This window comes from Galendromus occidentalis, unplaced genomic scaffold (assembly GCF_000255335.2).
Source record: "Galendromus occidentalis unplaced genomic scaffold, Mocc_1.1 scf7180000077440, whole genome shotgun sequence".
NCBI classification, from domain to species: domain Eukaryota; kingdom Metazoa; phylum Arthropoda; class Arachnida; order Mesostigmata; family Phytoseiidae; genus Galendromus; species Galendromus occidentalis.
Window position 1 is genome coordinate 601,916 of NW_003805428.1, and position 25,692 is coordinate 627,607.

At 52.4% G+C, this 25,692-nt stretch overlaps 1 protein-coding gene across 1 annotated transcript; it reads left to right on the forward strand.

Annotated features, from left to right (window-relative positions):
• Positions 1-7,438: 7,438 nt before the first annotated feature.
• LOC100897392 (forkhead box protein C2) lies at positions 7,439-24,910 on the forward strand. The gene is made up of 5 exons (XM_018639457.2): positions 7,439-7,861; positions 20,468-20,888; positions 21,127-21,388; positions 24,170-24,244; positions 24,371-24,910. Exons 1-5 carry the CDS (start codon positions 7,816-7,818, stop codon positions 24,908-24,910), a joined length of 1,344 nt encoding a protein of 447 aa, XP_018494973.2. The 5' UTR covers positions 7,439-7,815.
• The last annotated feature ends 782 nt before the right edge of the window (positions 24,911-25,692 follow it).

A 25,692-nucleotide genomic window follows, 5' to 3' on the forward strand; every position in this document is an offset into this window, starting at 1 on the left:
CACTGAAGGACTCGCAGTGGAGAACGCAACAACACCGAGAGCCACAATCATCACAAACGGATTCATTTTCCCGAAAGACTGATGGAAACCAGTCGGCCTTTATAGGGACGCTCGCACCGAATTAGGTCGAGATGATTTCCTGAGAAAGAGATCGTCTGAGTAAACACCGCGTGGAACAATTAGGTCACACCGCCATCTTCCAAGTGCGATCACTCCGATTCCTCGCAACTGAGTTCATTCGCATCTCCGAAGCATTCGAGATGAAGTGCCCGTCTAAGCAAATGGGCTGCGACGTCACTTCTCGCATTCGTCTCTGCAGATGAATCTCGGAATCCTAGAGTGCGTCGAAGTAGATTTGAATCCCACTTTGCTCTGCCTAAGTAGCACCCTAAGAAAGCCTCGGATATCGATGAGACTCCGAGCATACACGTACTCACACGATAACTCCAGAACCATCGGGACAAGAATCAAAACTGTTTTCCTGTCGCCCGAGCGCAGCTTCACCGTATTGCCGTTCAATGATTTCCATCCGCCGATTTGCACCCTGACTATGTCCGTAAACTGGCGAAGCGAAATTTTGATGACCGTTTTCTCCACAGCTGCAGGGATTCTTCTATTGACCTACAAGACTAAGGCATATGCATCAAATCGTGCGCCTTGTATGGGCTTGATGCCACGGTTCTCCCGAACGATCACCGATTGCCGCGAGTCCGCTGTCATTAGGAACGACTCATTCGCGAAGAACTATAACCACTGATCCCACCGGCGATTCCGAGTGATCTCAGCGCGTTCTCGATACAGCTATGTTGTAAGAGCGGAGTGAAGTTAAGTCCCGTGTTTTCCAGAATCTCAAGGGGTCTACGTCGCCTGATTTGCGAGCAAGTGAAGTTGGGGAAACGAGTTCGCAGCCTCTCCAATGCAGTTAGCCATAATTTTGCGAGTCTCAATGGAGTGGGGTGGGGAACTTCGCACCTTGGAAGGGAACTTCAACGAAGTGAGAGATGACCCCATTAGAAAGAGCGATCAGAGATGATTCCAGCGAAAAAACGCTCTTTTCCATTCCGCTTTCCTGCTCTCTCAATTCGAGGAAGGTGATGGCGCCAAGGAAGTTTTCGTTCGCGAAACTATATTGTTGCTGCCTGGAACAGATCGTGAGCCAACATGAGTGGGGCATACGCATTCCACTCAACGTCATCGGCATGGAAAGCGATGATCCTCGCCCCTCTGAGCTCCGTCTCCTACGTCTCGAATCAAGTCGAAAGGGCCAAGGATCATGATTAATACGTCAATGGCGACTCCGAGTCCGAGAGCTTCTGAATGTAAGAGGCTGCGTGCGCCACGAGCGTCCGATCCCTCGTGATTTTTGCGGAGAAAAATTGATCTGTGATCGTTACGGTTTCTGGTCGAGTGGAAGAATGTCTCTTCTGGAACGGAATTCTTGAAAGTCCTCGTCGGAGCAGGATTCGATGCGCTCCCGAACCAATGCCTTGGGTGGCACTCTCCGAACTCGATCAGGATGATCTGCATCATCGCGACCTTTTCGATCCATCAGAAGAGGAGCGAAGATCCCCCATTTCGTCTCAGATGTTTAGTACGTCGATCACTTGGCTTGATGCTCAATGGATTCACTGGATCAAAACCGAGTATGTCTGTTGTGGGTTTGGAGGGTTTGGAGGGTTCCACTGGCTTTCAAACGCTCAGATCCTCAAAATGCTCCGAGTATTGTAGACTGCAGCAGAATCTAGTACGTGATATGATATGTTCTCCTCTCGGCTTCAGGGCTATTCATTGAGAGCGCTGCGAGTCGAACTAGGACTAGAAGCCGGCTCCGCTCCTCAGATTCTCCCCTTGTAGCCGTCGTGGATGGAGCGTCTTCGTTAGAGAAATCCCCCAAGGAAGAGTCGATGGGTACTCTCACCGCGCGGCAGACGATACTCGGGCTGAGAATCCGGGAGGGCGGCGATTGCTTTTTCCCGATCCAGGATGGTGGAGTGGTTTCCCTGGGGAGGTTTCCCTTCCTACTGTCTCCATGGAGTCGCACACCGGCTGATTGAGTGAATGTTCAGAAAGTTCGAATTACTCAGACCCCGTGGCGTTGCTACGCTCCTGCAGCCCTCAATGATTTGAATCCGAACGAGGCTCCGTCCAAATGATTGACGAACTGCAGGCTGATCCGGGGTGCACCCCGATATTCTAAGCGAATTAGCCGTTCCTATTCTCTGCTTGTATGCAGATTCTTGAAAATTCTTTGGCATCAGAGAGCTCTCGCGCTTGCGGGAACGCAGTCATCCAATTCCAGCTATTCCGAACCGACTCTGTGACGGACCCGTATTACTACCGGGCGCTCACTCCACAAGGGCGTTTTTTCAAAAGTCTCGGGTAGAGAGACAAAGCTGTCCCCCTTGAGACCATGGCCAAGTGTCTGTCATCGGCAAGCCTTGCCCGATCGCCAGTTGACATCGACCTCGAGTCGGACTGTGTACTCCTGTTGGATCGATGGTGCATACCCCGTATTCACCCGGTTTCCCTCTCCACGACCCCGAGCCGGGTTTCTGAGAAGAACCTCCATTCCAATTTATGACGATGAACACCCAGGGCAGAATTCAGCGACGGCCTTCTGTACGCCTCCCTGTCGCTCCGATTTCTGGATCGTGCTAACAGCGAGCATCTCACTCGGAGCCATGTAGATCGGAAGAGGGATGGGGAGCGTGCCTGGAGTTCCAGTCTCGGATTGCGAGACTCCTATGCTCGTGGACAATCTAGCTCTCAGCGGTGGATATTCTGCTTCCGAGAAGCTTGGCTTTTGCGGGGCCCGCCCAGGTTTCCTTCGCCATGGCCAGGTCCCCGACCACATTCTGCCTATTTTCCCTTTCATCGCGGGGACGACTCCTCACCCTAGATGCTCCGATTGCTCTCGCTCTTTCGCGAGCCGTAACGGAGATCTGTGATAGGACTGGATGATCAAGCTCCTCGTCGAGGCAGCATTTACGGGATCATCATAGCTACCCAAACCTCGCGGATCGGAAGATCTCTAAACAAGCACTGATATAGTGACTCCTCCTTTCCGAGCCTGATGACCGCTGTCTTCCTAGCCTCGTTCCAGGATGGGTACAAACATACAATTTTCCGCCGAGGAATTTCCGGCAGATATTCTGCAGTGCCCGTCGAGGAACCCTCCCAGGCGATCCCTCTGGACCCCCCCCCACCCCTGGAGTCCATTGCGAAATCGATAGACAATAGCAGAAAAATCAGCTCACTCGTTTCTCTCCTATCCTCTCGAACCGTGAGATTTTCCCCAGACTCCTGACCAAGGAGAAATAGTATGTGATGTGGATCTCGTACGCTCTACCCATGTAGCACGATGAAGGAGCCTGGCATGCCAGAATCGAAGATTTCTGTTCAAACTCCAAGCTGGAAGGAATTTTTCCTACACCCCGGTCCGGCTGCAGACCAACATTTGAAAATTTCGAAGCCCCCTCTGTACACCGGAGAAGAGTTGGAGGAGCCGCCCTCGCCCATTGTGAACGCGAAGTCTCGCGATGGAAGCCAGACTCCTTAGCTTAATACAATCGTGGCTAGCACCCTCATTCGGGGTGAATAACCCTTCGCTATGCCCTTCCCGATGTGCATAGTCGGCGCTGCGCGATGACCTCGTTAAATTCGACGGTCTCGATGTCGAACATTTTCAAGAGTGACTCCAGACCTACCCCTATAGGGTCATGTCCCAGGAATCACAGAGGGATTATCGCTCCCGAGAATGCCCCAGAAAGTCGATTCACGGGGAAGGGCGGAGCCTGAGAGGAAAATGGATAGAGGAGAGAGTCGAGACCTGAATATTGTGCAGGTAGCCTGGAAGAGCAGATTCCCATTGGCACGCGAGAGAGACCTCGAATCCTCCCGCAAATGCCACAATTCGCTCGAGGAAGGCTTTTCCGCGAATAAGATACGTCCCGATCTGTTGCCGGGTTAAATGTCTCTCGCTCACAATTTCGGAGAAATCGGCCTCGCGACCCACTGATCAATTCCTCCCCGGATCATGGCAGAAACGTCGAGACCTGAAGAGATGAGCTTCATGCCTGAAGAAATCGAAGGTGCATGACGACCCTAAGGGGCGAGAACGATGTGTTGAAGAGGGCGAACGGAAGCCGGCCGTCCCGGGGCGCTAGCGCCGTCCGATCTGAGCAACTGCCAAATCCAGGAAAATGGACTCCTTCGGATGTGCCCACCACCCTGAGATCGACTCCGGATGAGTTCATTCCGAGCTCAATCAGTCAAAATCGGAGGCTCATGGGTCGAGAACGGTGACTCCATCCGGGGTGCATGCTCACCTTCTTCGGAACGGAATGAATCTGAACCCGGAGATGATAGGAGGAACGGTGAATGAGGTTCGACGACTTCTCTAGTCGAACGGAAACATACGACGGGAACAAAGCGCGAAAATCTTACTATTCGTGCGTTCTGCTTTCTACGACGGGATCAAATGGCGTTCACCAGTATTGGCATAGAACACTCTGGAAGGACCTCATCAGACACCAGAGAATGCACGAAATGTTTGTGTAAGAATGCGTAGTCGACTCTGAGACCTCGCTCTGGAGCTTCACCTTGGGACTTCGATTTCTCATTCAATCGTGAGACCTCGCTCCAACTTCCTGGCGTCGATATAAGAGGCCAGACCTTCGACTTCCCAGATCAGCTCTCAGAGCCCAAGCCCCCAAGCCAGACTGCCGAATCAGAGACCGTTAGCGACCGGGAGAAGAGGATCCCCTGGCGAAGCGCGTCGTGACAAGAATACGCTCAGAAACCCACCTTGAAAGCATCGAATCTGGGTGCGGCCTTGAGGAAAACATGAAGTAAATAATGAGCATAATTCTTGCATGGCATCCATTGCGAGGGAAAAATACCATTACCCTGGAAGAGCTCCGCAGACATCGGAACATTCGAATGCGGACGTTTTTCCGGAATGCGATCGTTCACGATTTCCCGGAGCTACCTATGATTGAGAATTGTGAGTAGTCCGAGCGGCTCGATGGCTGTTTGAAGCAGAAGTTTGAGACTAATGTCGAGAGGAATTATTATATTCTAGCTATCGTTCTAATCGTTCCTACGCTAGACTCAGACTTGAGCGGAACTATAAGAGCTAGAAATGAGAAACTCACTTCCGTGAGAGGAATTCCCCAACGACCGCCGCTACAGAGCAATTAAACATCGTCAAGGTTCATGACTTATCTTTGCTCACGGAGGGAGAACATGCGAACTGACGATTCATCCGATAAAGCGTCATGAATGGGTTTGCAGGATATCACAGCCTGCAGCCCGGAATCCGTTTCCCCGACCGAAGAACCCGAATCAGAAGCTTTGGTCTCCGTGAACTGAGGCACCACCGAGACAGCGACCAGAGAGAATTCGAGGTACCCACTCGAGGGGGAGGAGGGGATTATTCTCTACTAATCACCGATTTCTCAGAAGATCGTTGACACATGAAAGTACGATTCACCAATGCAGAGCCCGAACTCGAGGAGCATGCATCTTCCTCAAATATCATGCTTCTGCTACGCCCGAGATGCTTCTCGTCTGCAGGAGAACCGAATCGATGACTCAAAGTTTCGACTACCATTACAGAGCTGATAGCATCTTCAGCTCCAGAGTTGATGCACATCCTCACGGAATGAGTGATGAGGTGAAGATTCACGGTCGGCGATCCGAATTCGGGTCGGCTGTTCATGCTCGGAGCATGGGAGTGATCAGAACTCCGGCTACCCAAATCCAAACCCCCGGATTGAGGTGGACAAGTTGCTCGCGAGGTGCTCCGGGCTCCTGGTACGTCAAGAGGGTGTTCCGACTCCCCGTTGCCCGCTCTTCCCTTTCCGACTGTGGGAGCATCGATTGGGGCCACGAATTCCCGACATAGCACCGTTGGAGACCGTCGCGAGCTCCTCCGTAGCGATTCGGCTTGGATACCAGCCACTGGAAAATTCTCGGAGAATTTTGAGTGAAGCTCCGGTCATATTTGCTTCTTTGGACTTGAGAGTACCATGTTCGACTTGTCCAATCTGAGGTTGCAGAGGGGAATAGATCTTGTCCGTTCCCGTCGAAGTGAGTCCGAGGAGGCTCTTCTCGAGAATCGACGAGAGGACCTCGATTGCGTGGAGTCCAGCGCAACAGACTATCCAGACAAGAGCCCGCGCCTGATAACTTGAGCCCCGATGAGAAGAGCCTCCCCAGTTCGTTCTCAACGAACTTTCCGTCACTTGCATGGGACGGCTCAATAGAATTCAGATAATCCGAGAGAATGGATTTTTCACTCCTCAACCGAGTGATCGCGCATCATCGAGTCTTCGATTCGATCATAGATTCTATCTGTCATTGATTTTCTCTGTAGCGATCCGGGGACCCTGAGTCGACCGAAAGGAGAGTCGGGACGAACTCCAGAGAGATCGTATCTCGGGTAAGGGGAGCGAGACCAGCTCCTCTCACGCAAGTGAATCAACTCCGCTGTACATAGAATCGTCGGTGATTGGATAGCTCCTCGACTACTAGGTCAAGAGACTGACAGACCCCATTGTTGTGGAGCGACCGGTGGCGGTATGGTAAGATGGATATAAGGGTACGTGTGGACAAGTGGCGCCCCTATCACAAAACGCAGCAGCTCCCCCTGGATTCAGACAGGAGGGTTTCCTCCGCGCGCCGCCGCCGCCACCACCATCGCCATCGTCCGGCCCGTTGCTTGCTTGCCTGGCTGGCTCGGAGGCTGGCCGGAAGGCAGACAAGCAGACTTGTTCGCTATGCCGAACTACAAATAAGTCGACGCGAGCGCTCCAGCCAAAACAGTGTCTGTCTAGCCGCTCACCCACTCGCGCACTCACTCACCACTCGTTTACCGCCGCTGCTTGCTTGCTTGCCTGCCTGCTTGCTCGCTGGTTCGTTCGTTCGTCCGTTCGTTCGTTCGTTGGCTCACTCACTCACTCACTCGCTCACTCGCTCGCTCAGAACGACAGACTACCAGACTACTTCCAAGTCGTTGGCCAGCTACATCAACTGCAGCAGCAACCAACGGCAGACTGCGCTCGGCAGCCACCGTCATCAAATCCTTCATTGTTGTTGTTGTTGTTGTTGTTAATTATTTACCTCGGATATTGCTCATGTGTTTCGATATCAGTGGCGGCAGCGAGAGTAACAGTACTGGGAAGACCAGCGGTGACCGTCTCCCTCCGAGTGATGAACTCTATCATCATGGCGCGTAGAGAAACGCGCTGAAAATCCGTGCGCTCCCAATCGCTCCAGGAGCATCAGGTTGCTTCCGGAGGGCGATTCGATCTCTCGGTTTGTGCTCTCGGTTCTGCGTGCGTGGAGTCCGTCCGAGCGATCGGGATCCTGTCGTCGGACCCGATCAAGACTTCAGTGAAACTACGTGAATACCTGCAACAAGTACACCACCTGCAAGATTTCTCGATTGCGAGCAAGGACTCCTCCGTATTGCTCGAGCTCTGCCCCGAGTGCTCGACTCGGTGAAGGACAGGTGCTGCCGGCGGGCTGCGGTACACCCGCGCGGATCCGATCGGTGTTTTTTGGAACTCGCGCCGGTGCGGAAAGCGGTCGGGGAAGTGAAATCATCGGATCGAACTCATTGTTTTCATCGGTTGTGTTCGACGTTCCCAAAACCTCTGTGATAGATTCATGTGTTCCGAGAGGCCGATCGACTGAATACGGCGGAACGAAGAATCTCCGTCCTTCCGTCTGCTAACCGTGAGCCGAGGATTACGACCGTACTCCTGATCACTTGGAATCCCACAGAAATACCGAGGGAAACGAACAAGTATGACGCAGTTGGAGCACGTTTCGTGGGCTTCCGAGAGCCTTGTCGGTGAGTTTCTTCCGTATTTGGATATGTCTCTTCAACCGACATGGAATCTGAGTATCCTTAAGCGTACTCAAAGAACCACAGGACTACGTACAGTGATTCAGTGTCTTCTATTTTGCTGGAAATAATTTCACTCAGACGAGCTCCTTCCGGTGTGGCGGTCGTCTCACGGCGCGGCGTGGCGTTGGTATCACGCTTTCGGTCTCTCTCGCTAGTTCAACCTCAACGTACGATTGTCGACGACCATCGGCTTCGGCTGCTCGCAAAAAACTCGCGGGGCGGACAAATTCGAGGCACCGCTGCTTGATAGATATGATACGAGAACAAATCGCGCGCGCAAAAAATGCCCTCTTTCCAGGAGGTCTGATGGAGGAAAAAAATCGAGGAGCTGATTGCTTCGCCTTCGTAGTAGTAACCACTGCCACCGTCGTCTCCGTCGCGGTCAGTTCGGCAAACGTTGGGCAACCACGAACATGTTGGTTTTTGTGGAGAACTTTCGCAGGTGTCGCGAAGAGCCGTTGATGTTGTAGCTGTGGCCACTGCTGTTGTTGCTACCACTTCTATTCCAACGCGTTTTTTTTCTACGAGAGAAAAGATTCCACCGAGACGCGGCGGTAGCGGCGGCAGCGAACCGCAGCCACCATCTCAGCCGGACAGCGGCAAGCCGGTGACGGCGGCAACAGTGGTCGGTAGGTGGACCGATGGGGCGATCATTAAAATCTCTGGCTCAAGGAAAAGATCAAGACGGTGATGGATATCTGTTACACAGCAATGACGACTCTGCGATGTCGAGTGAAAGTGAACATCCACAACAACAACAAGAGCGCTCCTCTGGCTGCTTGAGAGGCTCATTTGCCATTTGATCGCCGGCAACCGGTGCCCGGTGCCCGGACCGACGGACCGAACAACCGGCCGGTGAACGATTCTGCAAGTCACACTGATGCCGATCCTTACAAACAGCTCACTCAGTCAGACACACGCGGAATCCAACTGAACCTTGGTTGCTATTGCCATCGTTCTGTTGGTCAATTCAACGATCACCGTTACTACAGATAGCGCTCCTAAAAGAGAACGAGTCACGCGTCACGTCAAAACGAAAACGTCTCAGTGCGTGTCTGTGGCCCACTCGCTGAGTGCACGGGCGCGCGTTTCACTTCGAATTGAATGATTCGATAATGATTGTGATCGCGCGCGAGAAAGCACCTTCTAGGTTTTCTGACGCTTCAATGGCTTGGAATGCTCCCGTCCCGGTGTCGAGTGACCCATCGCAACAGGATGCCTCGCTGTATTTGATAAATTCATGGGTGGCTTCCTCGTATCCAAGTTTCGGCACACTGATGAGCAGTCGATGATTTCCCGTGGGGAGCTGGCGAGTACTCGGTCTGCCGCCTTCTCTGGGCGCAGGATTCCGGCGGCTCGATGCCCCTATCTGAATATTGCTCTACTTCTTGTAGGTTTGCGCGTGCTTTGTTCCCTATTTTGGTTCCGTCGTTCAGTGTCAACGGTTCTCCCGACAAGGAAGAGATAAGCACGTCAATTCGTCGCTGAGGTAGTCGCCTTGGATCGTATTCGCCGCTCAAAGATAGAATACAGGACAGGGGAAATGTGGAGTCACTATCGTGGTCGTCGCTGACGTCGTCGTCGGCGTCATTATCACTGCCGAGCAGGTCGTGTACATATATCCAATCTTAACTAGCACGGAGCTGGTGATGGGTCAGTCGACCTTCGTTTGGCGAAACTGCTTCGGTCGTCCTGCCGAGCGACGGACGAACGAGTCATTATTCGGCATCGTGCGAGAATTCGCATTCGCGGGAATCATCTCCATTCCGTCCATACGGTGGAGAAAGGAATCTCCTCGAGAGCTGGGTTATCCTTTTGAGAAATGATCCCGCGAATCACGTCAGCGGGAACGGGTCTTGATCAAAAGACACCTTCGATGATTCTCGCTGAAATTCTGGGCGACGGACACTGATTCGAGTTCGATTCAATTATGCTTCAGAGCATCTGGCGGGCGAGGAGCGGCGTCGTACATTTTTTATTGTGACGATGCTGCCGCCAACCGCCGTTACCCTTAAGAGCAAATAGTAGCGCGGCTGTCCCTGTTGGCGCTTAACTATTCAAGCTAACGTCATAGCGGCACCGGCCAGAGCCAATGTCGCAGCCACTCGAGTGCTGAGGCGGAGCTGTGGAGAGGATTTCTGGCTCGCATAATATGTCTCCTCGGAACTTCTGAGAGCTTCCGTGGGCTCTTTCGAATTTCTCGAGATTAACTTCCGAGAAAGTTGACGCCTAATCTTCAGCGTCCGACTCGAAGCCGCTCTGTTGAAAGTAGCCATTCACAAAGAAAAAGCTCTCGGTGTTGAAACATAAGCGGCTGTGCTCATGCCCGACCTGGAACTCATGACGAAACACATGTATACGTGAAATGCGCCGATGATAGCAGCAGCAGCGGCGGCGGCCCATAATATGCTCGAAGGTCGCTTTGGAATTAGATGTCACAACGACGACGCGGCGGCGGAATTTCACTTGTCCGACAGCGAGCTCGTCTCAGTGTGTCCTCCGTACTGCATATCTAATCTCGGAGCGGGGGGCGACTTCAACCTCGTCACTCGAGATGGTCGCTGGATGGTGATACGAGGGGAAGTCTTCCGCGTCCTCGAAGTCAAAGGTGGTAGCTGGCAATGACTTTCGAACGGAGCCAAGGAGGGAAGCATTCAGCGAAAAGATCCCTCACGGAAGGCGAAATCATGTGGATAACCCTAATTCAGAAATCACAGTTGGGCACCCTATCAACGTGAAAACGGGCCTGTATCTGCTCACTCGTTTCCCAGAACGGTCTCGTTTCCTATGGATACGCATCATTTGGAAGGAGCCTGATCTGTGAATATTCGACCCGTCATGTTCTCATCGGCTTCGGGAGGACAAGTGAAAGTTCAGTATACTAGAGGAGTAATCCAGACAATCCGTGAGCAGGATGGCCACGATAAGCTCACGAGGATATCACTGTATCTGTTTTGCTGCAGAAAAAAAGGATAGCCAAGGAGGAAGAGCATTATCATGACGATAATGGGGAAAAATGCGTCGGCCCTGCTTAAGAAGTCTTGGAACGGATGCCATCGCCTCGCGTGTCGTCCGCATCGTTAACCAGCAGCCAATGCGATTGCGGAAAGAGAATAAATAAGATCCATTTCGGAATACGGGAGCCTCTCATGCTGAGAACCTTGACCATGTCGAGCTCATCCATTTCTCTAATTCCGCAAATTTTCGATCGAGGATTCTCCTCGGCGTTGTTCATGGATTACCCGAGTCGAAGCAGAATGGGACTGCGCTGCAAGCGGAGACCGTCCGACCAAGCATTTGACCGCACCAATATACCGACGTGCTGCAGGCACTCTTCGGTCTAAGGTCGTAGCGCGGTGTCGCGTTCGGTACGCTCGAAAATCTAGAAAGTAGGCCACCGCTTTCCGTTCTCGATAATTAAAGCTGAGTGCACAATCCTTCCCCATTACTTTCTTTCATGTCTGGCACGTGGGCTCACTTGCCTACTGCTCCTGTCCTCGTTTTTCTAGAGCCACATCTCACTGAGACGGAGGCTGCGAGCAAGTCGCTAGGCAGACAGAACGCGCGTGGGAACAGACGCCGTTCTCCACGAGCCTCTGAAAGAGCAAAATGAGCCGAGACGGACTAGAGAGAAAAAAAAACGCGCATCTTGGCCCGCCAACGGACGGATTCGGAGAGACCGACAACGATCCCTGTGGCGACCGAATCATCGGTGGCGGCAGCGGCCTAACGGCCTGGACTAGTCTCTTGGTCGGTCGGGCATTCGGACGGTTCGTACAAAGCCTCCAGATTCCGGTTTCCCTTCTCTTACTCCTCGACGCAGAGCTCCGCGTCGCCGACCGCTCCCGCATGCTAAGACTGGAATGCCGAAAGCGAACAAGCGAGAGAAGCAAAGGACGCGCTGTCCAGCCGTCGGAAACGTCACCGACAACGTCCGCTCAGCCACTGAAATTTTATCGCTTGCCGAATTCAACGCTGTCGCAGAGACCGCCTCGTTTTCTGAAGATCGGAGAATATATAGCGATGCATGGCTGCGCCGTAACTCGCGTGCGCCGATAGAGCCGACGAGCGTTCGAGACGGCGGCGCGTAAGGAAGTCGTTAGGAAAAAGTTCGTGGGAAACCGATACAGCGCCGGCAGGCATGCTCGGAGGTCCGAAAGCTCAACGCTAAGGGTAAACTTACGGAGTGCTGCCTAACCGCGCGGAATTTTCATCTCCATAAGAATATTCAATCGGAGTCGGGGAACGCTTTCATTTCTCTCTTGGATAATTCCGAGACGGATGCCTGGTACGGAAGCTCGTAGGTCAAGTTCTCGTCTCGAGAATCCGTCAATCCGAGTCCGAAGCCCGAGGAGAATATCTGAACGAGAGGGCTCGAATGCTCCCGTTGCCCGCGTCGTTCTCCTTGTCGCCTATACAGTTGGCGTTAAGAGCGAGCTAGTTTCAATTTGTATGTTCGCGACGAAAATCACGCGCGCGGAGCGTCGACAGCGATTACAGCTAGATGGTCTTCGTCAACAATGATGATAGGGCGTGCGTGTTAGCTTCAAAAAAGCACGCGACCACTGTTGTCGGTTTGTTTCTCGGTTTGTTTGGCTCGTTGTGAGGAGACACATCCCGTTCCTGTAATTGCAGCCGCCAGCGCCACCGGAACGTGTTCCGTCGGACCTGCAGCACTTTCTCCGACGGAAGAAGATGTGACAGAACATCATACGAGTCATTTTCACCCGACGCACGATTACTCAGAGGCAATCTCTATCCACATTAGAATGGCCGAAATTATAATCTTCATTTCTTTTGATCGCAAGTCACGGGACCCGCTTCTCCGCGTGCTGATTGGACGATTCGAACGTTGGAACAATGCTAAGGAGAGACCTCCCCAACAGGGTGGTGATGAACCTCTCTGGCTCCCCCAGCGAGCTCTGATGTTGTGCATACGCTGCCTGAGGAGCAAAGGGATTCAGAAGCACTGGAATGACTCAGATTCATGATGCACTGCGAGAGGTCGAGCGGAAAGCGAGCCTCTCTACTACACCTGCCAACGACGTTCAGGCTTCATTTATCGCCTTTCGTTCTTTGGTCTGAGTTTTCTAGAGCGCTCGATCCCTTGGCGACGTGATACACCAATGATGACGACTCCACGGAGCGTGTTTCACTCACTCAGCTTTATTTCGGCCGAGGCGCGCATGTTGTTGACGAGCATCTAGTTTTATGGCGATGCCATAAAACACCTTCAATGAACTTCAAATCGTTGAGCGTTTCCAGTGCGCACTGGTTGCGTCTGACGCGAGACACAGTGTGTTACAGGTCGTCAAGCGCTTCATTCCGAAAGCGGGAGAAATACGCTCGGGCAGAGAATCTGCTCGAGGGCGGAACACGAAAGAAACCGCGCTCGTTCTGGCTCGGTTGAGGTTCCGGCGGCCTATGCGCCATCGGACTCTTTCGCGAGACATTCTTCCGGGGGAATCGTTCGGAGATCAGTGGGCTGGACGCTTTCTCAATCCCAGTGCTCGTTCCATTTCTGTGAAGTATCCCTCGCATAGGGTTCCGAGCTCCATCACAAAACATTCCACCAGGCACCCGAACAGAGTTATCTTCCACCGGATTGGAAGGATATCGTTCAACTTATTGTCAGGTGTCTCTTCTGAAAATTATGAGGATCTAGCGCGGGAGTCCCGACGACTGTAGCGTCGGCTTTCGAAACCGGCGCGCCGATTGTACAAAACGGCAAGAGGCCAGAATTCCCCATTGCGATCGTTTCCGAACGGACTGCGAAGTGGCTCGGGTAGTTTGTGGCGAGATCGTCGATTCACTCAATCGCTCATCGCCAAGCTGCTCGAGTGCGTTCTCGCTAAAATATGAAACAAAAACCGAGCATAGCCGGATGATCGATTGAGGAACTTATGAGAACACCGCTCGAGAAGGAATTTCCGTCAGACTGCGGTTCTTTCAGCTGCGGTTGCCATCCCAACTACGCGAGGACGAATCCCGGTGGCTCTTCGATCGGTGGGACGCTGCATTCGATTAAGAAAGCATGCGGAAAGTACCTATTGAGGGTTTTCGTTCCGAAGAGGTGAAAGCGACAAGTTCACCGGTCCTGCGATTCGACCAGAGAGAACTCCACGCTTAAGCAAAGCCGAAGTTTCTTGTTCTATCGCTTTCTCCCTTGTTTTTTTGATCGAACGGCTTCCGACGATGCGTGTGACCATCCGTTCGCACATTAGAACGGTTGCCACGTGAGTAGAAAGTCCGGGATCATAACGTCCGAGGCAACTCACGTGAGTAGCGGGCTTGTTTCTGTTGATGTTCGTTCGGTCTTCGTTTGTGTTTGTTTGTGTCTGTGTGTAAGCACTGTTTGTTTTCATCACCGTAACGTAAAAACAGTGGCTACAGAAAACACACACTGGCCGACGAGATGTTGATTCTGTTGCTTCTGCCGTTACTCCCGCCGGGGATGGTGGCAACGGAGATCATGCTGGCAAAAGAAACGCGGGAGCGATTAATACGGTCGGACATGCAGAAATGACACTCGAGATACCTACATGACGGCAATACGGCTCGCTGCCGTTCCGCGAGTCAAAGCTAGCGCCGGAACTACATACGATTAAATCGATTTATCAATCACCGATGATGATGATGGATCAACTCGAACATCACCTTGTAGCCAAAAATCAGCTGTCACCGAGTTCAGACGTCGGTCCTGCCGTCGGTGACGCCAATGCCGCTGCATGGAGAACGCCGCTCTGAAGGGATAGTGAATTCCTGCTAGCTACCGGTGAACTAGCGCCTAGTAGCCACTGGTCGTTACTCGCGAGCTGGCAGGGGACTCCGGTGGCAGTGGTGGGGCTGGTGGTCGATTGTTAGTGTTGGAAGCAATTTGCTAATTGGAGGCGTGCAGACTACGGCTGCTTCTGCCGGTGTTCAAGCTGCTTCTGCTGTTTCCTTCTGACGTCGTCGCTGGATGGGTGGGAAGCTAACTTCAGAGCACGTTATTACAATCCAATCCCGTCCGCTCCCTCTTTCTTTCGGTCATACTTTAATTAATACCTTCTACCCTTTCATTCTTCGCGAGATGTTCGTAATTCGTTTGCTTAGTTCATTGTTCGCCTTTGTTCCCTATGAGAGATCCCGGGTATTTCTTCCCGTGGAGGAAAATCTGAGAGATCCCCTCAATTAAACCCTTTTGGAAAGAGTGACTCTGGTGAGATACTTCCTCCGGAACGGACCTACGTCTCCGGTCTGGAGTTCCCCACACTATTTGTATTCCTCTTGGGATTGTAACCCCCGTCGGCTTATTCAATTAAATTGAGGCTCTGCTGTCGATTCCTAAAATTGTCCTCTCAATCACGTCTCGCTGCTCTGCCGGAAAGAACTCCTGGCCATCGAAGTGGAATTTCGCGAAAAAACGTAACGCCGCTCGGGTGGACGGAACGTTCCGCGATTGCCGGGTCGACCGTGTCTTGATTTCTAGACTGCGGACTTTTTCCTTCCAGCCCAACTGGAAGAAACCCCTTCTGGGTAGACCGCTGATGGCCCCGCCAATAGCGGAAGTTAATTTCTTGTAGCGAAGGAACATCCCGTCCTTTTTTTATGTTTTCACTGTCTCCCTCGCCATGGTCGCTGGCCTGCCGCGCGTTTCATTAAGATCACGGAACGGATTTGACACCGTAAAAATAGTTGCAAATCTTGTTTGAAATATGGCTCCTCCGATCGATGTAAATTCGTTCCTCCGGGAGATCCCAGTGAATCGTCAATCATTATATAGAAGTCGAGCAGCGATAATCAGGAGCCGGCGCCCAATACGGACTGAATCTGAAAAATTCAATGAATACCCGAAACCTGAGGGAGCGGATATCCGCCTGAAAAGTCTCCGAGAGCGTATTGCTGGATCCGAGCTCTCTCGAATATCCATGACTTCAGTCGGATTCGAATTTCGACGCTGAAACTCTCGACGGCGAAGCTTTTCGGGATGGACATTCAAGTTTTGGCATGAGAGCCATTGACTTCAGGTCGGAATTCCCAAAGGAGACCGTTTAGTACTCGCTTGACGGCCATGTGAATGGAATCAAACTTAGAATTTTGCAAAGCTCGTTGCCGTGATTGCAGAGAAGCAGGAAAAAAAAAGAAAATATCGTGGAACCAAACTTTAGTTAAGGGTCGTTGCGCAGACTGGAAACGTGGGCTGGCGTGCACAGATCAGGGGTGGACGCAGGCTAGCGGAGAATGGCGAAACGTGATTACGTTAAGTCTAACGCGTGTGACTGAAAGAGGCACTCGAGAGAATCTGAAATCGAGTTCATCATCTCAAAATCCCTTCACACTTTCTTCCAACCCCTAATTGGCTGTCTTCGAAGGTAAATGTTTGATATTTTCCTAAACTCCTCCAATCTTCACATTCTTGTTCCGAGCCGGTATTTTCCGTTTCTACGCCCTCCGGTGCGATTTCTTCGCTTCTGGCAAGATTATTCCAAGCCAGTATCCACCAAGCGGATTCGCCTATTCCGAGGAGGAATGAGCGAACCGTGCCAAACCTGTGCTAAGGGAGTCAAAAAGTAGCTTCTTCGCTCCCACTCTGTGCTGATCAAAACAGAAGCATGACCGGAGAAACGGCATGATTTTTTTCTATATATATTTCCATTGATGTTACCGCCGGCAGCAGTGACTGACACTCAGTCGGTGCCATAAAGTCAGCCGATACGCGATCCGGAATTCAGAACTACCTACTACTACGACCGCCAAATGACAGCTCGACACAGACTGCAGATGCAAGTCAAAAACACCATTAGGCAGAATGCGGACTGTGCGTTTCGCTTACAATGCACCATCCTAGAAGACTGAACTATAGTAGTTCTTACTGATCGCCGAAGAAAGATCAAGGGGGTCGGTCGTTCTCGACATTCGCACGACCGACCCCGCAGCTCCGAACGAAAAAAAGTCGTTTTCATCCAGCCAAGAAAAGCAACATTCAGACACACAGATAATAAATACAGAAGACGACGAAAAAAAAGACGAAGAAACTACATCATAAGGGGATTGACTGGAGAATCCAAACAGCCAGCGTGCTCCTCAGTGTCGGCAACGGACTCACACGCACACATCGACTTCACAGACTCTGAAAAAATCTCACTGGTGAACTGTGGACGTTTCGATGGCCCGACCATTGTAGTCTATTAAGGAGAAGTAGGATGCAAATCGTGGAAAGCCCATTATGGCCAAGGAACGAAATAGAAGCACCGAAAAAAAAATGAAGAGAGAAAAAACCGTTTTCGATAGTGCAGCTAGTCCGATCGCCGAAGACATTTACTCCGAGATCTCGAATATCAGGAGTCATTAAACCGGGCGAGCAAAATTGACTCACTCACTCACTCAGCCAGTCGGCCTGAGGAGGGGGAGCATTCCTCGAGCGGATTATGGGAAAATCGCTCTTTTGGATCGCTGAGAAATGCGTCTCGTTCCGACGGTCGCGGTTGAAACGTTCGATAGGGACTCTCTAATGGAGCGGCGACCTAATGGGTTGATGGTTCAAGTTCCGATGCCTGGATGGATCTACGACATCCGACGCCCCTTCCACGGGTCGCTGGGACACTTCTGCAACGCTGCGCTGCTAACACAGAATTCATCCGCGTCTCCATGCGGATAAGTCGCCAGGCTTATCGTTACGAAAACCGACCAAACGTCTAGTGCGCTAGCGAACTAGCAAGCGACCGCGGTTCGACCAATAGATAGATAGATAATCACTCAGCTCACAGCCAGAAAAGCGATAAGGCAACGTCGGTTCTGGTCAGATTGCTCGAACTGCGCGATCCCCTATCTCAAACCACCACCACCGCCGCCGCCGTCGCTATTGCTGATGCCGCCACGGTGCTGGCGTAGAGCGCGACGGCGGGCGCTAGCGGTGGCATCGAGAAGGCAAAGCCATACGGCTAGTTGCTCGTCAAGATTTCTTGTTCGTCACCCGTAGGTTAGAAAGCAAACGTCCTAAGCAGATTCTCGCAACAGTATTCCTCGCTGTGATCTCGGGCGGGGCCCATTCCGAGCGGCATAAGTCGCGTGCGTTTCCGCACAGAATTCTCCTGCACGCGCCGATCCCAGCGGGAGTCATTAATAGACCGAGAATCATAACATGGACCGAGGACGTTGCGGAACATGCGGGATATTAACTCGATGGTCAGCTTGTCACCCGTGGGAAGCCCAACCGAATTTCGGAGTCCCAGAACACACCGTCCGTCGTGGATCATGAGCATCTTCGAGAGCGTCGTTCCGCGTTCGGGAAGATGCGCATGACCGATCATCATCGATCGGAATTATAACCGTTGCGACAGAATAGTTCGTCGTTGAAAAGGAGCCTTGTCTCGTCCCTTCTACCCGAAGAGCCTATTTTCTCCGGAGACAAGTTCGACGACGCCAACGGTGCTAAACTCTCGCCCCTCTTCGGAAACTTATCGCTTTAATAAGGCGATATATCGACGGGCTAGAACGGGTTTCGAATAAGACGCTCGTCTTCACGAAGGAAAAAAGCGAATAAGAAAGGAAGAATAAAGAGAACGAGCACCGATCTTCTAGCCGGTCGACTAGCCGACCGTCCGAACGGCGGCCAGCCGGCATGCCCGCCTGCTTGCCAGCCAGCCCGCCAGTCGACTGCATACTGCTGCTCATAACGCCACCGTTGGATGCCGCCGTCGAAACTGTATACGGAGCGACTGCCGAACAGTCTAGGTAGTCCTAAAGGCAACGACACAGCCGGTAGAACGAACGCGCGGATGGATGGGCGGACGCGTCCCAAGGCAAGCATACTGCCAGGCGCACCAGAAAAGCCTACCCCTTTCGTTTCTCGTCGTTCGTTCGTTTCTCGAAAGATAGTCGGACGCACAGATTCACCACCAACCAGTGATCGTCCGGCCAATAAGCCAGCCGAGCAGCCAAGCAAGCAGTCGGATAGTCGGCAGCGAGCAACGCATAGTCCAAAGCTGACAGTCGCTATTACTTCTAGAAGCGATTGCAGATTTAGATAGTGGCGCGGCTTCTTACGCGCGGAGCCTTATCGACGAAGTGCATCGCATCAGACGACTCTAGCCGGAGCGACGGGCTTTGGCCTGGAAGACGAAAAACGTACTAAAGTTACCCGAATCAATCGTACGAGGCATAAATTGACACCATAAAAATTCCAGCTGGGGGAGGGATCGAGCCTCCCGTTAATATATGTCCATCGTCAAACCTCCGCGCTCCGGGGACGAGAAATTACACCGGACTCGGGGAAGCCCTCAGTTTGATTTCCGACGATCCCTCAACTGTGTGCGAAGGATTGAAGGGATGCGACTACGATCTCTTCCATTGTGTGAGCTCCTCCGCATACGATGGAGCTTGCGAAAGGTTTCCGAGGGGGCAGCCCGCTCCTTTCGACTCGTTCTCAGTCAGAGTCGGGCAGGAATCGAATTTGAATCGATCACAAAAGCGACGACGAGATGTTTCTCTTACGCCGGACTTCCCGATGCAGAAGGATTCGAGGAGTTTAAGCCGAGGCCGCCCTCTCGTTATTGGCCAACGGTTGACTGATAGAAAATAGTTGCGATTTGCCACTTGGTTGATTCTCTGGGCCAATGCCCCTGCCGCCGCCGGTGCCGCTGCTGCTGCCGACGCTAAAGCCGTCGCGGCTACCGCCGCCGTCTACGATGGCGTCACCAGTATTCTGTGGCCTTCGTTACGACATCATTATCGCCGGACGGTTTTTCGGCTAGACGGACGAAACGACGGACTCACAGACTGAGGGCGGACGTACCGACTCAAATCGACAGATCTGCAGAGAGATCGAGGGGAGTCCGGAACGATGGTCCGACGAGCAGTCGTGCCGGGGACAGTCCGTCCATCAGTCCGCCCGTCAGTCAGTCAGTCGTCACTGACTGAGAGTGAGTCAGTTCTCGCTGCGTGAAGCGATCGAACGACGGGCCGACGGACCGACAGACGCACTGTGACTGACTTCAGTGCGCGAATCCATTTGCTAGACGGCGTCGGCGATGCTAAGTGGCAAGGAAAAGGGAATTCCTCTGGCGAGGGAAGAATGCTTGATGTCTGCCGAGTGTCTGGATTTTCAGACGACAACGACCACAGTGTCGTTGATCATCATCACATGTTAGAATGGAGAACTTGGTCCCGCATCGAGCCGTATTTTCTGTCTGAACTCCAGAAAGTCGACCTGGAGCGGTCGGGCGGCTCGACTGCCCGTGGTGGCTCGGTTCGTCTGTCTCCTCGCTCGTCCGTGCATTCGATCCGCGTCGACCTCGATCGTGCGTACCGTCCGCAGGCGGAGGATCCTTATGTGCGAGTGAGTGTACGTGCGTATGCTAACTAACACGTGAATTCCGGATCTGACTCCCTGTTGTCTGGTTGGTTGGTTGGCTGGCTGGTAGATAGAATTGACGGTCGGTCGACCCCCGACGGACTTCGTGTATATCCAGACCTCACCGCTACTTCTGAACTCGTGACGTTTTGAATGCTGAACTGGTTCACGAAGACGCGAAGGACTCGTGACTGAACGAAAATCATTCATTTCAGAGTTGAATCCGACGATGTCGTCCTCGAACCAAAGCATCTCACCTCTACCTCATAGCGACGCGCGCTACTGGACCGATCCGCGCTACAACTATCCCAACCGCAGTGAGTTCCATGAGAAAGACTGGCAGAAGAGCTCATGGATACCGTACAGAGACTTCCGTCCGCCACCGAGTCCGGCAGCAGCGTACGATGCGAACAGTTTCGAAAGTGTGGATATGTCCTTGCATACCGGTCACGTCGTTCACGGAGCGAGCAACGGCAACTATCTGCGCGCGAGCGCAACTTCTCCATTCGAGCATTCGAACGGCACAACGGTGCAGCACACGCGGACCCCAAAGTCTCTCGAAGCTGGCCAACGGAACAGCGAAGGAGCGACCAGGAAAACTAAGCACTCCATCGCAGCTCAATTAGGCGCCTCCAGGTGAGTTGATTTGAACGTCTGAGAATTGAATCGGCGGAAGGGTCATGAAACTCCCCCCTCCGGCCCCTCCGATTCCTTCCGCCTGATAATTTCCGATCCGATATCCGTCGGAATTTTCCCTCAATCGGGGTGGATCCATGCACTTCGGTGTTCCGAAATTCGAATGCCTCATCCCAGAAGTTCGTCGAGTCGACGAGCGTTGATTCTCTCATGAGTTCCGTGTCTTTACCCTCCGCAGAGAAACCTGTTTGCCGCCTGAGGAGCGGACAGAACACGGAGCTCTAGTCAGACCTCATGACGCAGCTTACGCAGGGAAACTCTACGGGACCGAAGGATCGCCACAAGTGCTCGCCCCTCACCGGAAACCCCCATACTCGTACAGCACTCTCATCACATTCGCAATCAACAGCAGCCCGAACAAGAAGATGACACTCGCGGATATCTACAATTGGATTTGCTTGAACTTCCCCTACTACAAAGAAGCGGGCTCGGGCTGGAAGGTGAGTGCATTCACTTGGACGGGCAGGGGGAAAACGAAAGGCTTCTTTTACCAACTCGACTCGATCCGAATATCGTCGCCGCCGCCGCCGCCACCACGCCGAAACTTACGCGCAGTCGCTGCAACAGCATCGAATTAGATGCTGTGCTGTCTCGAACAGATAAAACCAGTATCTACGACGCATAAACTCGGAGACGCCGCCGTCGACCGCCTTGACGTTATCTGCCAACGGCTTTTTTTCTAGTCCACGAAATGCGGCAAAATTCATCGTCCACTTGGGCAAAAAGAAGACTCTTCGTACAATTCAATGCGTTCTATGCTTGGAAGCAACGCGGCGTTTCCGACGGCAGCGGCTGATGCTGCCAGTGCCAAGAAACGCGTTCACAGAAAGCCGTCCCGCGCTCCGACGCCACCGAAGTAAAGGGTTGACGTTTTGATGAAGCGTTTTTCGCGCTTAAATTACCAAGGACGCTCCTGAGGTGCTTGGCTCGGCCACCAACCGTCCCGTCGACGGAGTGGCGTTCATCGTCGCGGCTTCTCCGCTGGACATGAGACACTTCTGCTTATTTATCCAGGAGGAACCTACCTATTTCTGAATTACTTCGCTCGTCAGAACTCTTTTCTTTAACGAGCCCTCCACGACTTTTGGATGAATCGGGGAAGTTCGAGAGAGTATTCAGTCGTCATTATCCAGTAGCTCATTCTCGTAACGCTCGCGGTAGAATCAAACGATTCGTTGAGCTTCTCTCGATGTCGGCTTTGGAAACAGTCTCGACACGAGAGTCCATCAGGAGCTCCGCTATTCCTCCACGTCGGCACATAGTGAAACGTCATCCTTCGGATACTCCCGGGAGTTTCGAGCCCTTCGCGGAACGCTGAATGATCTCTCGAACCAAGAAAGCGGCTTACTGTCCTCTGTCAGGTCGGAACGCCTCAATAACAGAAAAGTCGCGGAAGAATTTGATTGAAGGAAGTTCGCTCGGACTCTGCGTCCTCTACCTCACCGAAGCATTTTCGCCGTTTGACTCGAAACCTATGGGAGAGGAAGCAGTTCCATCCGCTTTAAACGGTGAAAATCCCCAGACCATCACAAGATTCGCTCCCGGATTCCCGGAAGATATCGGTCAAAGTTTGGAAAAACTTTCTACCATGCCGTAAGGGAGCCCATTCGTCCGGGTTCCCCCGCAAGAGCTAGTCTTTCCACGACCGCAACACTCACCGACCGAGTGATTCTTCATGTGCTCGCACGTGGGTGTCTCGGACGCAGACTCGATAGACCAAGGTATCGGTGAGGATCTGTGAACTCTGACACAGTCCGCACGACTTCAAGGAGACATTCCGGCTCTCTTAATAGCGGCCCCGGCCACTGGAAAGTGAGTCCTAATTGAAAAGAAACAATTTTCCCAACGACCACCCGTTTGCTCAATTCCAAAGACGCCGGAACAAATGCGTCGTTTCTGTTGAGCGTTATCTCCCTTGCGCTAAGCGTACGCATTAAGTTTCTTTCGGGACGGCTCGCATCTCCTTTCAAGAGGTGACCCAGAGACCATAGCGTTCCGGAATGAACGAGGAAAAAAGACGCGCGAGACGTTCTTCGAGCTAATCTTCGAGGATATTCTCCCTACTAACTAGCTAGCTTCTTCTTCTCAAGAGGAATGCTTGAAGTCTCCGCGCGGAGGCTTCTACTTGAAACCGCGGACGAGTGTCTACTTGGGTGGTTTCACGAGTTGCATAGTTTATGAAAGTCCCCGTTGGTCGACATGGAAAGTTGGACCCCACGCACATGTTGAACAAGAAACAAAAGTGTATCAACTAGCGGGGAACACGACAGCTCTTGCGAATTTCACTGATAGATCAATCGATTTGGAGGCTTCGCCAACCACGTCTATCGATGTTTCGGTTAGCTCGTCCGAAGAAGGCGACGCAAACGCGTTCGACGCTGGTTAGCGTTGGTCGAAGTTCTTCTCCCACGAGCGGCTGGAAAACGTCGCTGTCCCCGGTAGCCCGACGACGGGGAGAGCCGGCTCTTTATCTAACTATAAATTCGATGGTTCGGTCGCTCATTCTCCGTCTGGCGCGTCTTTCCGGCCTACCGACGACGACTACGTCGAGAAACGACGACACCGTGCTTCGCTGGTTAATTTAGACTATCAGAACCGGCGAAGCAGTCAAACTATATACTATCTGATAATGAGCCCCACGACTAGCGAGCGAGCCGCGCTATCGGGAAGTACAGCTAGCGACCGGAGTTCTTGTCGTGCCGGAAGGCTTGCGAGCCAGTTCGCTCGCTCGTCCGTCCATCCGTCTGTCCATCCATCCGTTTGTCTCGGCCTGGCTGACTGCTCGTCTGTCTCTTACTCCGCCGGGTGGTTAGACGAACTATCCGTCGATCTTTCAACCATCGGATCCGCTTTTTCTTTCCAATCTTGGAGATTTTGCGACAAAGACGAAGGCTCAGCTCTTTCGCCCGATTCGGCTTTCATCCGCCAGATTATCGGGCTGATGAATCCCTTTTCGTATCTCCGGGTGTTCGATTGGAGCTATCCCGAGAATTCGTTTCACGGGACTGTCTCGTCTGGAATCAGAATTTGAGCGAACGGAGAGAACAAGCCTACGTGCAGATCGATTTCGCCGCCGCCATCAGCGTCGTCGTCACTAATGATTCCTTTGGGAATGGCGCACACGAAGCATGCTGACCAAAAAAATAAATGATTCACTGGAAGGACCAAAGGTGACAACGATGAACTTTCACTGACAGCGGTTTTTACGTTCCTCGTTGCAGAACTCGATACGTCACAATTTGTCTTTGAACAAATGCTTCAAGAAAGTCCCAAGATCCAAAGACGACCCTGGGAAGGTAAGAGCCCGTCCATATGCCGCCGATTTCCTTCTTCGCATCCGAACTGGTTTTCACTCTTCCTCTTCACGTGAACGGTAATTTCATTGGTGCCACCTCTAGAATAATGTCCCCATCAATTTCTAGGGTTCTTATTGGGAACTGGATATGCGCGCATCGCAGAACGCGTCTGACCCGAACTCGGCGCCCCCGCCGACCAGGAAGAAGAAGGCATTCACGATTCGCAACAATCCCTACATGAGTCCGTCAATGATTCCTACGTCTTCGGCGTCCAATACGGCACCGACCCAAACCAATCTCGACGCTTCGTCCCTCCGCTACGACTCGCCCGTGGAGCCGGTAGCCCCCCATATGCCCGTCGATCCCATGATGGTAGCTCAACGATCTCCCTACGGGGCACCTACGCCCCCGAACTACGGTCATCCTGGGGGTCCGACTCCTCCGTTGACGGCTCATTCTGGTGCATACACTCCCCCTTTACCCTCCCCTCAGGGCAGATCACTGTACACGCCCCCCGGATGTCTGACGCCAATGGTCGGCTATAGTCCGCTACCGTACAGGATGCCGTCGGATGGCTCCACATTCCGGTACTTTGATTTCCCCTATGACCATAGGTCGTCCGAGGAGGCCGTCGCGAATCACACGATGGGTGGAGGGGGCTTGTGAAGTCCGTGATCGGAGAGCATTTCGGGAAACGCGACTTCGTCCATTGATATTCCCGGGACTATCTACGAGAAAATGCTCAAATTGCTCCGTTCGACGCAGCAGCGGAAAAAGTCGACGATTCCCCCGACGATTCACAACAGAGCGAAAAATCAACCAGCGGAAATGAGGAGTTTGTCCGCTCACCGAGGAGCGCTTCAGTGTTTCTTCTCAAAGTAGATCGTCGGCAAACTCAAGACCTTCATTCGAAGGGTCTGCTTACTCAGTATATGTATGTAGTATGTATGTTTCTAGTTTTATTTCATCCAATGGGCGACCATCGGTGTCCCCTATGGCCGGAGAGTCACTGTGATCATTGCGGAGATACTTACGTTCGAATGTGATGATTGAGTAGATTCTTGGTTTCAACGGAAAAAGATCTCTACCCAGTACTCCAGATGTTCATGAATCGCATTGCAGTCAATCAGAATTCAGAGGGGTGATGAGTCTCTATTCATCGCTGCATTTTTGACTGATGATTTAATCCATTGTAAGTTGGGGTCGCAAGGATTGGTGGAGAAACCCCGCGAGAGGAGGAGAGCTCCCTTCTCGAAGAATCGAGAATATTTCTCCGGCTGAACGCGACCTCATCAGAAGAATTAAGAAGCGTAAACTCACGGCAATCGATCTGCAACGAACGATATTGCAAAGTATCTTTCCCCGGAGCTCTCTTCTCACGAGGAAATCGCCAAGGTTCGGTCGATGCTCTCAGACACTGATTTTGATCAAGAATCTACCTTCCGTGA

Bases quoted from the DNA above. Each gene is read 5' to 3' on its own strand.
- LOC100897392 (XM_018639457.2), top strand. From the start codon at position 7,816: ATGACGCAGTTGGAGCACGTTTCGTGGGCTTCCGAGAGCCTTGTCG. The intron at 21,389-24,169 runs GTGAGTGCATTC...TCCTCGTTGCAG, and splicing joins AAGCGGGCTCGGGCTGGAAG to AACTCGATACGTCACAATTT. The intron at 24,245-24,370 runs GTAAGAGCCCGT...ATCAATTTCTAG, and splicing joins CCAAAGACGACCCTGGGAAG to GGTTCTTATTGGGAACTGGA.